Here is a 14,144-nt window from a genome sequence, read left to right on the forward strand (position 1 = left end):
TGCTACTACATTCAAATCACTCACACATGACCACACACTTTAATGAATGGCGAAAAAAAAACGGAAATAAGGACACAGGACGTGCACAACAATGAAAAAAAAGAAAATACGCCGGCCCATATAGTTTCTACAGGCACGCGGTTGTTGGGGCTGAGATTATTTCACAGTTAATTAGTTGCAGAAAATACCGATTTAATTCTGATTTTTGTATATCAAATAGTACGAAGGTTTGTTTTAGCACTAATTCTAATCATGTAACGACACCTGTTGTGACGTTACAGAGTATTATGTTGAACCAGGGCCCTCCACAACTTTTTTCTTTTAGTCATCATTCTTCTGAGCCACAAATTTCTCTCCTGTGTCAAACTTTTAGTCTCAGAGTAGCGCTTGCAACCTATGTCCTCAATTATTTGCTACCTGTATTCCAATCTCTGTGTTCCCCCACAGTTTTTACCGTCTAAAGATCACTCTGGTATCATGGAACTTATTACGTAATGTCGTAACAACTGTCCTGTCATCCCTTTTTGTTGTCACTGTTTTCCGGGTATTCTTTTCCTCGCCGACAACCTTCTCACTCCTTAGCTTATCAGTCAACCTAATATACAGCAGTCTTCTGTAGCGACGCAACCCAAATGCTTCGATTCTCTTTTGTTCCGGTTTTCCCACGGTCAGTGTTTCACTACCACAAAACGCTGCGCTCCTAACGTACTTTCTCAGAAATATCTCCCTCAAATTAACATCTGCGTTTGACACTAGTCTTGGCCAGAAATGTCGATTTTGCCAGTGCTAATGTGCTTTTTATGTCCACCTTGCTCCGTTCGTCAAGGGTTATTTTGCTGCCTAGATAGCAGAATTTCTTGACTTCGTCTACTTCGTGATCGCCAATTATGATGTTAAGCTTCTCGTTGTTCTCATTTGTAGTACCTCTCTACTTTCGTCCGTCTTCGATTTACTCTTAATCCACGTTCTGCACTCATTAAATTGTTCATTCCAGTCAATACATCCTCTAATACTTCTTCACTTTCACTGAAGATAGCAATCTCATCAGCGAATGTTATCACTTGTATCGTTTCGCCTTGAATTTTAATCCCACTCTTGCGCCTTAGTTTTATTTCCCTCATTGCCTCTTCGACGTATAGATTGAACAGTAGGGGCGAAAGACTACATCCATGTCTTAAACATTTTTTTAATTTGAGAATTTCGTTCTTGGTCTTCCACCCTTATTGTTCCGTATATTTTCGTGTTCATTCTTGTACATGTTGTATACTACCAGTTTTTGTCTGTAGCTGTTTTTTCTCGGAATAACGAATGTTTTGCAGCACTTTACATTGTCGAACACTTTTTCCAGGTCGAAAAATCCCATGAACGTGTCTTGACTTTTCTTCAGTCTTGCTTCCAGTATTAACTTCAACGTCAGAACTGCCTACATGGTGCCTCCACTCTTCCTGAAACCAAACTCGTCATCATCTAACACATCCTCTATATACTCTTCCCTTCTTCTGTACGCTATTCTTGTCATTATATCGGATGCATGAGTTTTCAAGCTGATCGTACGATACTTCTTGTGCTTTTCGGCTTTTACAATCTTCAGAAATGTGCGGATGATTTTTTTCCGTCAGTCTGATGGTTTATCGCCAGTTTCATACACACTACCCTCAAAATCGAATCCAAATGACACCATAAGGCAGGGAATGACACGGTGGTCTGTCAGCACCTGAGGCTGTCTCTGGGTGTCGGAGCTTGCTTTAGACAAAATGCTGAACATACAAACTGTTGGCGATCGGCAGCTCACTTGAAATGGTTCAAATGGCTCTAAGCACTATGGGACTTAACATCTGAGGTCATCAGTCCCCTAGACATAGAACTACTTAAAACTAACTAACCTAAGGACATCACACACATCAATGCCCGAGGCAGGATTCGAACCTGCGACCGTAGCAGCAGCGCGGTTCCGGACGGAAGCGCCTAGAACCTCTCTGCCAAAGCGGCCGGCACAGCTCGCTTGAAACTCAGAAACACTGTTTATTACGCGAGTCCGATTTTATTCTTTCGGGATGCACTCAGCCTCGTGATGCCAATTGCACTCAGCCTCGTGATGCCAATTGAGGAGCTACTCGACCGAATAGTAGCGGCTCCGTTCAAAGATAAGCTCCATAACGACGGAAAGAGCGGTGTGCTGACCACACGCTCATCCTATCGGCATTCTCAGCTGAGGACGACACGGCGGTCGGATGGTCCCCATGGGCCACTTGTGGCCTGTAGATGGAGTACAGAAACAAAAATTATATTTTAATCACCATACCGGACAAAATTTATGTCGCCCAACAGGAGACGTATCGGTAACACCTTGTGAAAACGCCACTACTCTTAATAATGACCTCATTTCAGTGGCAAAGACAGACCAGAAGTTCCTTGAAGGTTGCCATATACAGCTGAAGCCACACATTGATGACTGAATCCCGCAGAGGTACGAAGTTGTGGGATTGTTGCTCGTTACTTGTCCCCCACTGAATAGCCCTATATTTACAAGCATTAAGATCGGGTGATTTAGTAGCATGACACTCGAGCTGCGGTAGAGTGCCTTACTTTTCGTTAAACCAGGAGAGTATGCAGGGAGACTGTTAAGAGGGCTGTTGTCTTCTTCGATGACGGGAGTTCCCACAGCATACTCATCATGAAGCTGTTGAATAAATAACAACACTGGATCATCGAGATGGTCGAAATAAACTTAGTGGTACATGTTCACGGTAACCTCAATGAGTGGTCCCAAGTCAAAAAGTACAAAAAGCATTCCCACAACATCACAGAACTGCCTTCGGGTTGAACTACGCCATCCACAGTATAGATTAAGCGCCTCGTTGCGCTTTCCGTGCCCTGGACATCCTGCATTATTTGAAAAGAGGCAAAACCGCGACATGCTGGAATACACTTCAGGCTTCCAGTCAGCTACCGTACAGATTCTGTGTTTTTGTTTTTTGATCATCACTAAAGGCGTTCAGCTTCATGTGGCGCTCCGAGCGCTGGCATTTCGCAAGGTATTCGACTTGAACTCTCCATTGCAGGCGGCTCCGCAGCCAAGTTTGTTTGGTAAATGGTTGAGGTGGACTCGCATACACTGGCAAGTAGCAGTTACCGTCGTTTATGAAACTGATTGTCCTTTACAAAGGATTGACACCCGCCCCAATCCGTGTCGGTTAGCATCTCCACACAAACACTTTTCTCACACCGTGTACATGACTGCGAGTGGCATATCCATTCCTAGTAGAGACGTTGTGTAGACTGCGGTACACCCACAAATCGGTTAACTTCACTTACGGTGAGGTCGCAAGCAAGTCCAAAACTGACAGCTACTTTGAAATATTCTGTCACGTGTCCCTATTGCCCGATCTTACTGTGCTAATTCCATACAGCCGACTGGCACGTAGAAATCATTTTGCTGACTTGAATTACAGTCCGCGTACAAATGATTGGTGTTCACAGTTCGAGAGCCCAAGTGATAATTTGCCGGATATGGTGTAAGGCTCCCGGATAGCAATGCCTTGCATAGTCTAGCGACAAAAAAGCTACTTGCCTGCTTTATTTGTATGTATAAATTTATGTACAGTAGGTACTTCTAACACACAACTTAAGAAATTACTTAAAAATGTTCAATGTTTAGTTAGCTGAATATTTTAATTTATTTGTTATGCTTCACAATGACATATTAATTACTTTTTCAGCATTGTAGAACATTCGCAGCTTTGTTTTTCCTGTTTAATATTGTCATTATTAACTGTTTCTACCAACGAGCGACAACAGACTATCGTGTCTTCAAAGTGTCAACATGTAGATCCTAATGCTGTCCATGGTACCCATTTTTTTAAAATTTTATGACGAAGGCTGAGTGGCTGATTAACGTAACTGTACCATCTATACACGCAATGACACAAATTATGTAATATACTAGATTTACTCAGGTCTGATAATGATCATCGTTTATTGAAATTAATTACCTGATTAACAAACTTCTGTGGCTCATGACATGATTTATAATGCAATAAATATTTAAAGAATCGGAGTGGAGCCTTGTTGTGAACATATCGCAACTCGTGAAAAGACTGTCAGCTTATTAAAAGGTACATTTTCAAAATAATATTAACAATGTGATAATATGTCACAATGTACAATTTACTGTTCTTTCTGTATCGTTACGAAAATGCATTTTCTGTTTACAAACCTCAGCAATAACAAATAAGGTCTGAATAGTCTTCTTTTCTTTTTCAGTGCAATACCTTGCCGACCTCACGAATTTGCTGACCTGTCTATGTTTTCCTCTTCATATCACTTCTTGTGTTCGGCTCACACCACTCGTCGCACTTTACGTATTTTTTGATGCAATAAAAGTAAAGTCACACTGAAAACAACAAAATCGAATTACAACACGATCTAAATTTCAAGTCAAAGAAAGCAAAGCGATGGTACCAGTTACACATAAGAGATTCACTCTTACGTCTCACACAGTCGGGATTGTTTTGCAGCGCAACGACGATGTTCACGCTACCTGCTGAAGCGCCGTCCGTCACTGGCTGGTATCCTGTGGTCTCTAGGCGACAAAATGGCGCTGGTGACCCGTCGTCCCCAAGTAGTGGTCCCCTGGACAATACATCAGTGATGGAGGGACACATGATAGCCTGACATCAGTTTTACCGTGCTCCATTGCGACCAGTGTGTTCTGTCAAGGGGGTGCCCAATATTTTGTCTGGTGACCTATATGGCTGCTCCTAATAGGGTGGTCCATTGATTGTGACTGGGCCAAATATCTCAAGAAATAAGCGTCAAACGAGAAAAAAACAAAGAGCGAAACTTGTCTAGCTTGGAAGGGGGAAACCAGATGGCGCTATGGTTGGTCCCCTAGATGGCGCTGCCATAAGTCAAACGGATATCAACAGCGTTTTATTTAAATAGGAACCCCCATTTTTATTACATATTCGTGTAGTGCTTAAAGAAATATGAATGTTAGAGTTGGACTACTTTTTTCGCTTTGAGACGGATGGCGCTTTAATAGTCACAAACGTATAAGTACGTGGTGTCATGTAACATTCCGCCAGTGTGGACGGTATTTGCTTCGTGATACAGTACCGTGTTAAAATGGACCGTTTACCAGTTGCGGAAAGGTCGATAGCGTGTTAATGTATGGCTATTATGATCAAAATGCCCAACGGGCGTGTGCTATGTATGCTACTCGGTATCCTGGATGACATCATCCAAGTGGCCGGGTGGTTCGCCTGATAGTTGCGTTACTTAAGGAAACAGGAAGTGTTCAGCCACATGTGAAACGTCAACCACGACCTGCAACAACTGATGATGGCCAAGCAGGTGTTTTAGCTGGTGTCGCGGTTGATCCGCGCCTCTGTAGCAGACAAATTGCGCGAGAATCGGGAATCCCAGAAACGTCGCTGTTGAGAATGCTACATCAACATCGATTGCACCCGTTCCATATTTCTGTGCACCAGGAATTGCATGGCGACGACTTTGAACGTCGTGTACAGTTGTGCCACTGGGCACAAGAGAAATTACGGGACGATGACAGATTTTTTGCACGCGCTCTATTTAGCGACGAAGCGTAATTCACCAACAGCGGTAACGTAAACCGGCATAATATGCACCATTGAGCAACGGAAAATCCACGGTGGCTGCGACAAGTGGAACTTCAGCGATTTGGCGGGTTAATGTATGGTGCGGTATTATGGGAGGAAGAATAATTGGCCCCCATTTTATCGATGACACTCTAAATGGTGCAATGTATACTGATTTACTACGTAATGTTCTATCGATGTTACTACAAGATTTTTCACTGCATGACAGAATGGCGATGTACTTCCAACATGATGGATGTCCGGCTCATAGCTCGCGTGCGGTTGAAGCGGTATTGAATAACGTATTTCATGACAGGTGGATTGGTCGTGGAAGCACCAAACCATGGTCCGCACGTTCACTGGATCTGACGACACGGGATTTCTTTCTGTGGGGAAAGTTTAAGGATATTTGCCATCGTAATCCACCGACAACGCCTGACAACATGCGTCAGCGCATTGTCAATGCATGTGCGAACATTACGGAAGGCGAAGTACTCGCTGTTGAGAGGAAGGTCGTTACACGTATTGTGAAATGCATTGAGGTTGACGGACATCATTTTGAGCATCTATTGAATTAATGTGGTATTTACAGGTAATTACGCTGTAACAGCATGCGTTCTCAGAAATGATAAGTTCACAAAGGTACGTGTATCACATTGGAACAACCGAAATAAAATGTTCAAACCTACCTACGTTCTGTATTTTAATTTAAAAAAACCTACCTGTTACCAACTGTTCGTCTAAAATTGTGAGCCATATGTTTGTGACTATTAGAGCGCCATTTATCATAAAGCGAAAAAAGTGGTCCAACTAAACCATTCGTATTTCTTTACGTACTACACGAATATGTAATAAATAATAGGGGTTCCTGTTTAAAAAAAAAAGTTTATATCCGTTTGACCTATGGCAGCGCCATCTAGCTGGCCAACCATAGCGCCACCTGGTTTCCCCCTCCAAGTCAGACAAGTTTCGTTCTTTGAAGTTTTTTCGTTTGGCGCTTATTTCGTGAGATATTTGGCTCGGTCATGATCAATGGACCACCCTGTATATATATAAATATACCTGGAACTTAACGTTGCCTTTCACCTAGTATATAGTGTGACATTACGACTAATAACAACCTCAAAACTAAAGCAAAGAAGCGGCAGTAATGCAGAAGCAGGTCGGGCATTACTTACGTCAACGACGACCATCTGTATCTTGCTGATGACGAGGACGCGGTCGTTGCGGGGCTGCGCCACGTACACGTAGCGGTTGGCCACGTTGATGGCCTGTCCCCAGCTGCAAGCGGTACCGCTACTGCCGCACACCAACTGACGCTGGGAACAAACATTTTAAACAAGCTTTCACTTGTAACTCAGCCGCACCATCATTTCACTCCGTGAAAGCGTATTTGAAATATAATGGCAGCTCGCTTTATAAAAATAATAAGTCAAATATGAAAGTTATTATTGGCGATTTTAGTTACCTACAAGCATTCTTTACTTTGCCACGTAACATCAGCACAGTTCTAAGAACCATTCATACCGGTGCACTAGTTTCTTCAAAACCTCTCCAAATCTCTGCCCTATAACTGGCCTAGTTGACAACGGCAGTCTTGAGATCCTTCTCATCTTCATTCCGTTGGCTACAAAGCCGCTGTTTCAAATTCAAGAAGAGATAGTTGTTACCGAGGATGATACCATAAATGACTACAGATGTTACAAGCAATGTTGAGAAGTGTCGGAAAATATTTTTCCTTAGCAAGCGTGACGGGATACAAATTACAGAGTTGCTCAGTAGTCCACATCAGATATTCGACATGGACCACGACTGGAATAAAAAAATCAAATGCATCCTTCAATACATCTTAGATAACTATGTGCCGAGCAAAGTTTTAAGGGATGGGAAAGACACACCATGGTTTAATAGCCGTTAGAAAACTACTAAGTAAACAAAGAGAGCTCCATCGTAGAGTCAAGAGAAGTCAAAATGCAGCTGACAAGCAAAAGATGAACGAAGCGAAAATGAGCATACCGACGGCATTGAAAGAAGTGCAAAGTAAAATTTTGTCAACCGATTTGAGTAAAATCCCAAAGAGGTTTTGGTCTTGCGTAAAACCATTAAGCGGTTAGAAAACAAACATTCACTCACTCAGTAGTCACAATGGCACCGAAGTGGAAAATGACAGAGAGAAGGCCAAAGTACTGAATTCGCTCTTCCTTGTTTAACCGCGGATGATCGTAATAGATCACTTCTTAAAATCAACGTACGAACTTCTAAATTGCAGATACTGAGATAACTGATCACGGAATAGAAAAACAACTACAATTGCTTTGTAGTGGAAAGGCATCAGGATGAGATGAAATACCTGTGACATTCTACGGATATTATGCGAAAGAACTTCCTCCCCTAGTAGCAGTAAGTTTATCGCAAGTCGCTGGAGCAGTGAAAGGTATCTAGCGACTGCGAAAAATTGCAGGTCATTCCCGTTTTCAAGAGTAGGAGTAGGACAGACGCGCGTAACTACAGGCCTATATCATTGACGTCAATCTGTTGTAACATCATGGAAAAAGTTTCATGCTCGAGAACTATGAAATATTTCCAGGACGAAAATCTCCTCTATTAATATCATCATGGATTCCGAAGTCAGAGACGTAGTGAAACTCTGTTCGCTGTTCCTCAACGAGGTACATAGTGCCGTATACAACGGCGCTTACATTGATGCCGTGATCGTTGACTTCAGGAAAGCATTTGACACCGTCGGGAATTGCTGTTTAGTGAAAAAATACGAGTTTATCGAGTATCGAACCAGATTTGGAAGTGGAGACTTCCTCGCAGACAGGATTCAACACGTCACTCTTAACAGAAGAAATTCGCCAAATTTAAAGGTAATTTACGGAGTACACCAAGTAAATGAGACATTGCCGTTACTTTTTACAATTTATATAAATTATCTAGTAGAAAGCGTCGGAAGCCGTTTAAGACTGTTCACAGACGACAGGGTTGTCCGCAAGAAATTATCAAAACCGGAAGACTGTACCGGTTTGCAGCATCACCTTCACAGGACTGATGAATGGTACAGGCTCTCTGACTGTTGACCCTGAAGGTAAATAAATGTAAGGCATATATAGGAAAATAAATCCATTACTGTACAATTACGGAAACACTATATACCATAATATATCTAGGAGTAACTATTCAGAGCGACCTTGAGCAGAATGACCGCATAAAACAAATAGTAGGAAAAGCAGATGCTAGACTGATATTCACAGGAAGAACCTTAGGGAAGTGTAACTTATCCTCGAACGGAGTAGTTAACAAAGCGTTTATTGGACCGGTTCTTGAATATTGGTCATCAGTATGGGATCTCCACCAGGTGGGACCAATAAAATACATAGAGATGATCAAATGTAAAGCGGCGTGGTTCGTCACGGGATCGTTTATTCAGCGTGAAAGGGATACAGAGACGCTCAACAAACTCCAGTAGGGAACGGTACAAGAATGGCATTGTGTATCAAAAGAGGTTTACTACTCGAATTTCTAGAGAACACTTTCCGTGAAGAGTCGGACAACACATTACTTCCTCCCACTTGTATCTCGGATAATGGGGACAACGAGGAAGTTCGAGACATTAGAGCTAATATAGAGGCTTACCGACAATCAATCTTGCCATGCGCCAATTGCGAATGGAGCAGGGAAGGAGTGATGAGACAGTGGTATTACAAGAACCTTCTGACACACACCTTCAGGACTATTAATGTAGATAATGTTTAAGTAAACTGTGGAAGTTTAAAATGGAATGTTCCGTGGAAACATGCTTCGTCGAATGAGAACAGAGGGAGAGCAATAACAAAAAGATCTATGGCTCGCGGAAGGCAATGTCATCCCAACAGACTGGAGAATTGCCTCCCATTCGGCGCAGTCTGGCCCACATTCGTTCGTTGTAGCACACGTTTGGTACATACACTCAACTCCTCGTAGAGACTTACATATATTTAAGGTATACCACGTTGCCTCACAGCTTGTCGTCTTTTGCTGCTCTTACTGTGAGTATTGCGATTTGCACCAATGTATGTTGCCTACCATTCAGCGATGCAGACAGTTTTTTTCTGAAAGGAGATACAGTCCAGAGCCGTCAGTGGAGACTTCAGAGCAGCGTACAAGGGAAAATTCCCTTGTAAAGCTTCCTGGTATAACGCAAGTAAGGTATGTTGGAGTGGGAAATGAAATACCTATACCCTTTTTTTAAATTTTTTAGTCATCAGTCTTCTGACTGGTTTGATACGGCCAGCCACGAATCCACGAATTCCTCTCCTGTGCCAACCTCTTCGTTTCAGAGTAGCACTTGCAACCTATTTGCTGGATATATTCCAGTCCCTGCCTTCCTCTACAGTTTTTGCCCTCCCTCTAGTACCATGGAAGTCATTCCCTCATGTCTTAACAGATGTCCTATCATTCTGTCCCTTCTCCTTACCAGTGTTTTCCACGTATTCATTTCCTCTCTGATTCTGCGTAGAACCTCGTCATTCCTTACCTTAGCAGTCCACCAAATTTTAAACATTAGTCTGTAGCACCTTATATTAAATATATCAAATGCTTCGATTCTCTCCTGTTCCGGTTTTCCCACAGTTCATGTTTCACTACCAGACACGCTGTACTCCAGACGTACATTCTCAGAAATTTCTTCCTTAATTTAAGGCCGATATTTGATATTACTAGACTTCTCTTGGCCAGGAACGCCTTTTTTGTCATAGCTAGTCTGCTTCTGATGTCCTCCTTGCTCCGTCCGTCATTGGTTATTTTACTGCCTAGGTAGCAGAATTCCTTAACTTCATCTACTTCGTGACCATCAATCCTGATGTTAAATTTCTCGCTGTTTTCATTTCTACTATTTCTTATTGCCTCCGTGTTCCTTCGATTTACTCACACCCCATACTGTGTACTCACTAGACTGTTCATTCCGTACAGCAGATCATATAATTCATCTTCTCTTTCACTCAGGATAGCAATGTCATCACCTAATCGTATCAATGATATCCCTTCACCTTGAGATTTAATTCCACTCCTGAACTTTTCTTTTGTTTCCATTATTGCTTCCTCAATGTACAGATCGAACAGAAGGGGCGAAAGTCTACATCCTTGCCTTACACCCTTGTAATACGAGCACTTCATTGATGATCGTCCACTCTTATTATTCCCTCTTGGCTGTTGTACATATTGTGTACAACCTGTCTCTCCCTATAGCTTACCCTACTTTTTGCAGAATTTCGAACATCTTGCACCATTTTATATTGTCGAGCGCTTTTTCCAGGTCGACAAGTCCTGTGAACGTGTCTTGATTTTTCTTTATTCTTGCTTCCATTATTAACCGCAACTTCAGAATTGCTTCTCTCGTGCCTTTACCTTTCCTAAAGCCGAGCTGATCACCATCTAAGGCATCCTTAATTTTCTTTTCAATTCTTCCGTATATTATTCTTGTCATCAACTTGGATGCATGAGCTGTTAAGCTGACTGTGCAATAAATCTCATATTTGTCAGCTCTTGCAGTCTTGGGAATTCTGTGGATAATATTTTTCCGAAAGTCAGATGGTATGTCGCCAGACTCATACAGTCTACACATCAAGGTGAATAGCCGTTTTGTTGCCACTTTGTCCAATGATTTTAGAAATTCCGAAGGAATGTTATCTATCCCTTCTGCCTTATTTGATCTTAAGTCTTCCAAAACTCTTTTAAATTCTGATTCTAACACGGGATCCTCCATCCCTTCTAAACCTACTACTACCTCTTCTTCTACAACATCAGACAATTCATCCCCCTCATAGATGCTTTCGGTGTAATTCTTGCCGCCTTTCCGCTCACTCATCTGCATTTAACAGTGGTATTTTCATTACACTCTTAATGTTACAAGCCTTGCTCTTAATTTCACGGAATATTGTTTTGTCTTTTCTATATGCTGAGTCAGACCTTCCGACAATCACTTTATTTTCGATTTCTTCACATTTTTCATGTACCCGTTTCGTCTTAGTTTCTATTCACTTCCTATTCATTTTATTCCTCAACGACTTGTATTTCTGTCTGTCAGAATTTCCCTTAACGTTTTTGTACTTCTTTCTTCAATCGACCGAAGATTTCTTTGCAGTTACCTTCTTTGTACCTATGTTTTTCTTTCCAACTTCAGTGATTTTTAGAATTGTCCATACTACTGCAACTGTACTACCTACTGAGCTATTCCTTATTACACTGTCTATAACCTTAGAGATTTTCAAGTTTATCTCTTCGCTCCTTAGTACTTCTGCATCCCACTTCTTTGCGTATTGATTCTTCCTGACTAATCTCTTGAATTTCAACCTACTCTTCATCATACGACATTGTGATATCAGTCTGTATCTGTTCCTGATTACGACTTACAATCCAGTATCTTATCGTGATGTTATCTAACTGAAATCTTACCGTGTCTCCCGGCCTTTCCCGAGTACACGACCTCCTCTTGCAATTCTTCAAGAGAGTATTCCCTATTCCAGTCCCTCATGGCTATTGGATTTTCGTCTCCTCTTACCTACTGAATTACGCACTCAATATCATCATATACTTCCTCACTTCTTCATCTTCAGCTTCCATCGGCGTCTATACCTGCCTATCGTTGTCGCTGCTGTTTTGCAACCTACTCTAATGAGAACAACCGTGTCACTGAATTGTTCACAGTAACACACTTTCTGCCCTACCTTTTCATTCATAATAAATTCTACTCCCATTATATATTTTACTTCTGCTGTTGATATTACCAAATGGTCGTCTGACCAGAAATACCGGTCTTTTGTTTCCATTTCGCTTCGCAAAGCCTTAGCATTTCCCTGTCAAGACTTTATAGCCTCCCAACCACGTTCAGGCTTCTGATACTCCACGCCCCGACTCGTAGAACGTTATCCTTTCGTTGGTTATTCAATCTTTTCTCATGGACACCTCTCGCCTGACAGTTCCCACTCAAAGATCCGAACCGGGGACTATTCCGGAATCTTTTGCCAACGGAGAGATCATCGTGACACTTTTTCAGTTACAGGTCACATGTCTTGTGGATACACATTATGTGTCTTTAATGCAGTGGTTTGTATTGCCTTCTCCATCCTCATGCCGTTGACCATTCGTAATTCTTCTTCCTTTAGGGTCAGTTTCCCACCCCAGGGGCAAGACATTTCCCTGAACATGTGTCCGCTCCTCCGCCTTCTTTGACGTTGCAAATGAGGATGAATTCTTACGCCGGAAGTATCGGCCAACAATGCTTATGAAACTTCCTGGCACATTAAAACTATGTGCCGGATCGAGACTCGAACTCTGGAACTTTCCTTTTCGCGGGCTAGTGCTCCACCGTCTGAGCTACCCAAGCACGACTCACGCCCCTTCTTCACAGTCCTACTTCTGCCAGTATCTCGTCTCCTACCTTCCAAACTTCACAGAAGCTCTTCTGCGAACCTAGCGGAACTAGCACTCCTGGAAGAAAGGATATTGCGGAAGCATGGGTTTGCCACAGCCTGGGGGATGTTTCCAGAATGAGATTTTCACTCTGCTCTTCTGTCTCCGCAATATCCTTTCTTCCAGGAGTGCTAGTTCTGCTAGGTTCGCAGATGAGGTTGGAAGGTAGGAGACAAGATACTAGCAGAAGTACAGCTGTGAGGAGGGGACGTGAGTCGTGCTTAGGTAGCTCAGACGGTAGAGCAGTAGCCCGCGAAAGGCAAAGGTCCCGAGTTCGAGTCTTGGTCCGGCACACAATTTTAATGTGCCAGGAAGTTTCATATCAGCGCACACTCCGCTGCAGAGTGAAAATCTCATTCTGGCACCAATGGTTGTTTTTAATCAAAGTGTAAGCGATGGCGGAGTCGGAACAAGGGACCGAGGACGTTTTGATTACCAATCAAAGACGCTGCTGCTAAACCGTGGGTGCATGCTCGAATGTGCTACCCCTAGAGCACGGCTGAACGATAATTATCTAGCAATAAATACTAGAGGATCCAATCAGAAAAGCACAAGGCCTGGCAAGTTGCCTCGGGACATTCTGTACACCGTTGATTTCTAGATGTTTCTCCGCTGGTGTTTCCCTTCACAGAAAGGCACTGAGTCGTTTGGCGAATGTATGGTGGCGTTATATTTAGAGAAGAGGGCAGATTATCTTGCCGAGTGATTCATGTCGTCGTTTCATATGGTGCAGCCCTAGAAAACGCAAGAACATTGACACTAGAATGAAAAGATCTGAATTCCTTCAGGCAAATGCCGAGGTGGCTCCTTTCAAAGAGCACGGCCGATTTCCTTCCACATCCTTCTCTAATCCGATGGGACCTATGACTTCGCTGTTTGGCACCCTCCACCAAATCAATGAAATCTCGTCGGGGACTCATGACTATTCTGCACCAATCTCTTCTCTGAGAGTAGTAGTTGCAATCTACGTCCTCACGTACTTGCTGGATGTATTGCGATGGCTGTCTTCCTCTACAGTTTCTACCCGCTACAGCCTCCTCTAGTAGCATGGAAGCCATGCCCTGATGTCTTATCGGATGT

The 14,144-nt window shown here is 42.7% G+C and overlaps 1 protein-coding gene across 1 annotated transcript in view; it reads right to left on the bottom strand.

Annotated features, from left to right (window-relative positions):
- LOC124773250 (follistatin-related protein 5-like) overlaps positions 1-14,144 on the bottom strand; it is a 194,970-nt gene that overhangs the window by 52,513 nt on the left and 128,313 nt on the right. Inside the window, exon 7 of the mRNA XM_047249388.1 lies at positions 6,794-6,934. Coding sequence (XP_047105344.1) covers positions 6,794-6,934 — 141 coding nt within the window. The remainder of the gene's footprint in view (positions 1-6,793; positions 6,935-14,144) is intronic.

The sequence above is a fragment of the Schistocerca piceifrons genome, chromosome 1 (genome assembly GCF_021461385.2).
Source record: "Schistocerca piceifrons isolate TAMUIC-IGC-003096 chromosome 1, iqSchPice1.1, whole genome shotgun sequence".
Classification (NCBI taxonomy): domain Eukaryota; kingdom Metazoa; phylum Arthropoda; class Insecta; order Orthoptera; family Acrididae; genus Schistocerca; species Schistocerca piceifrons.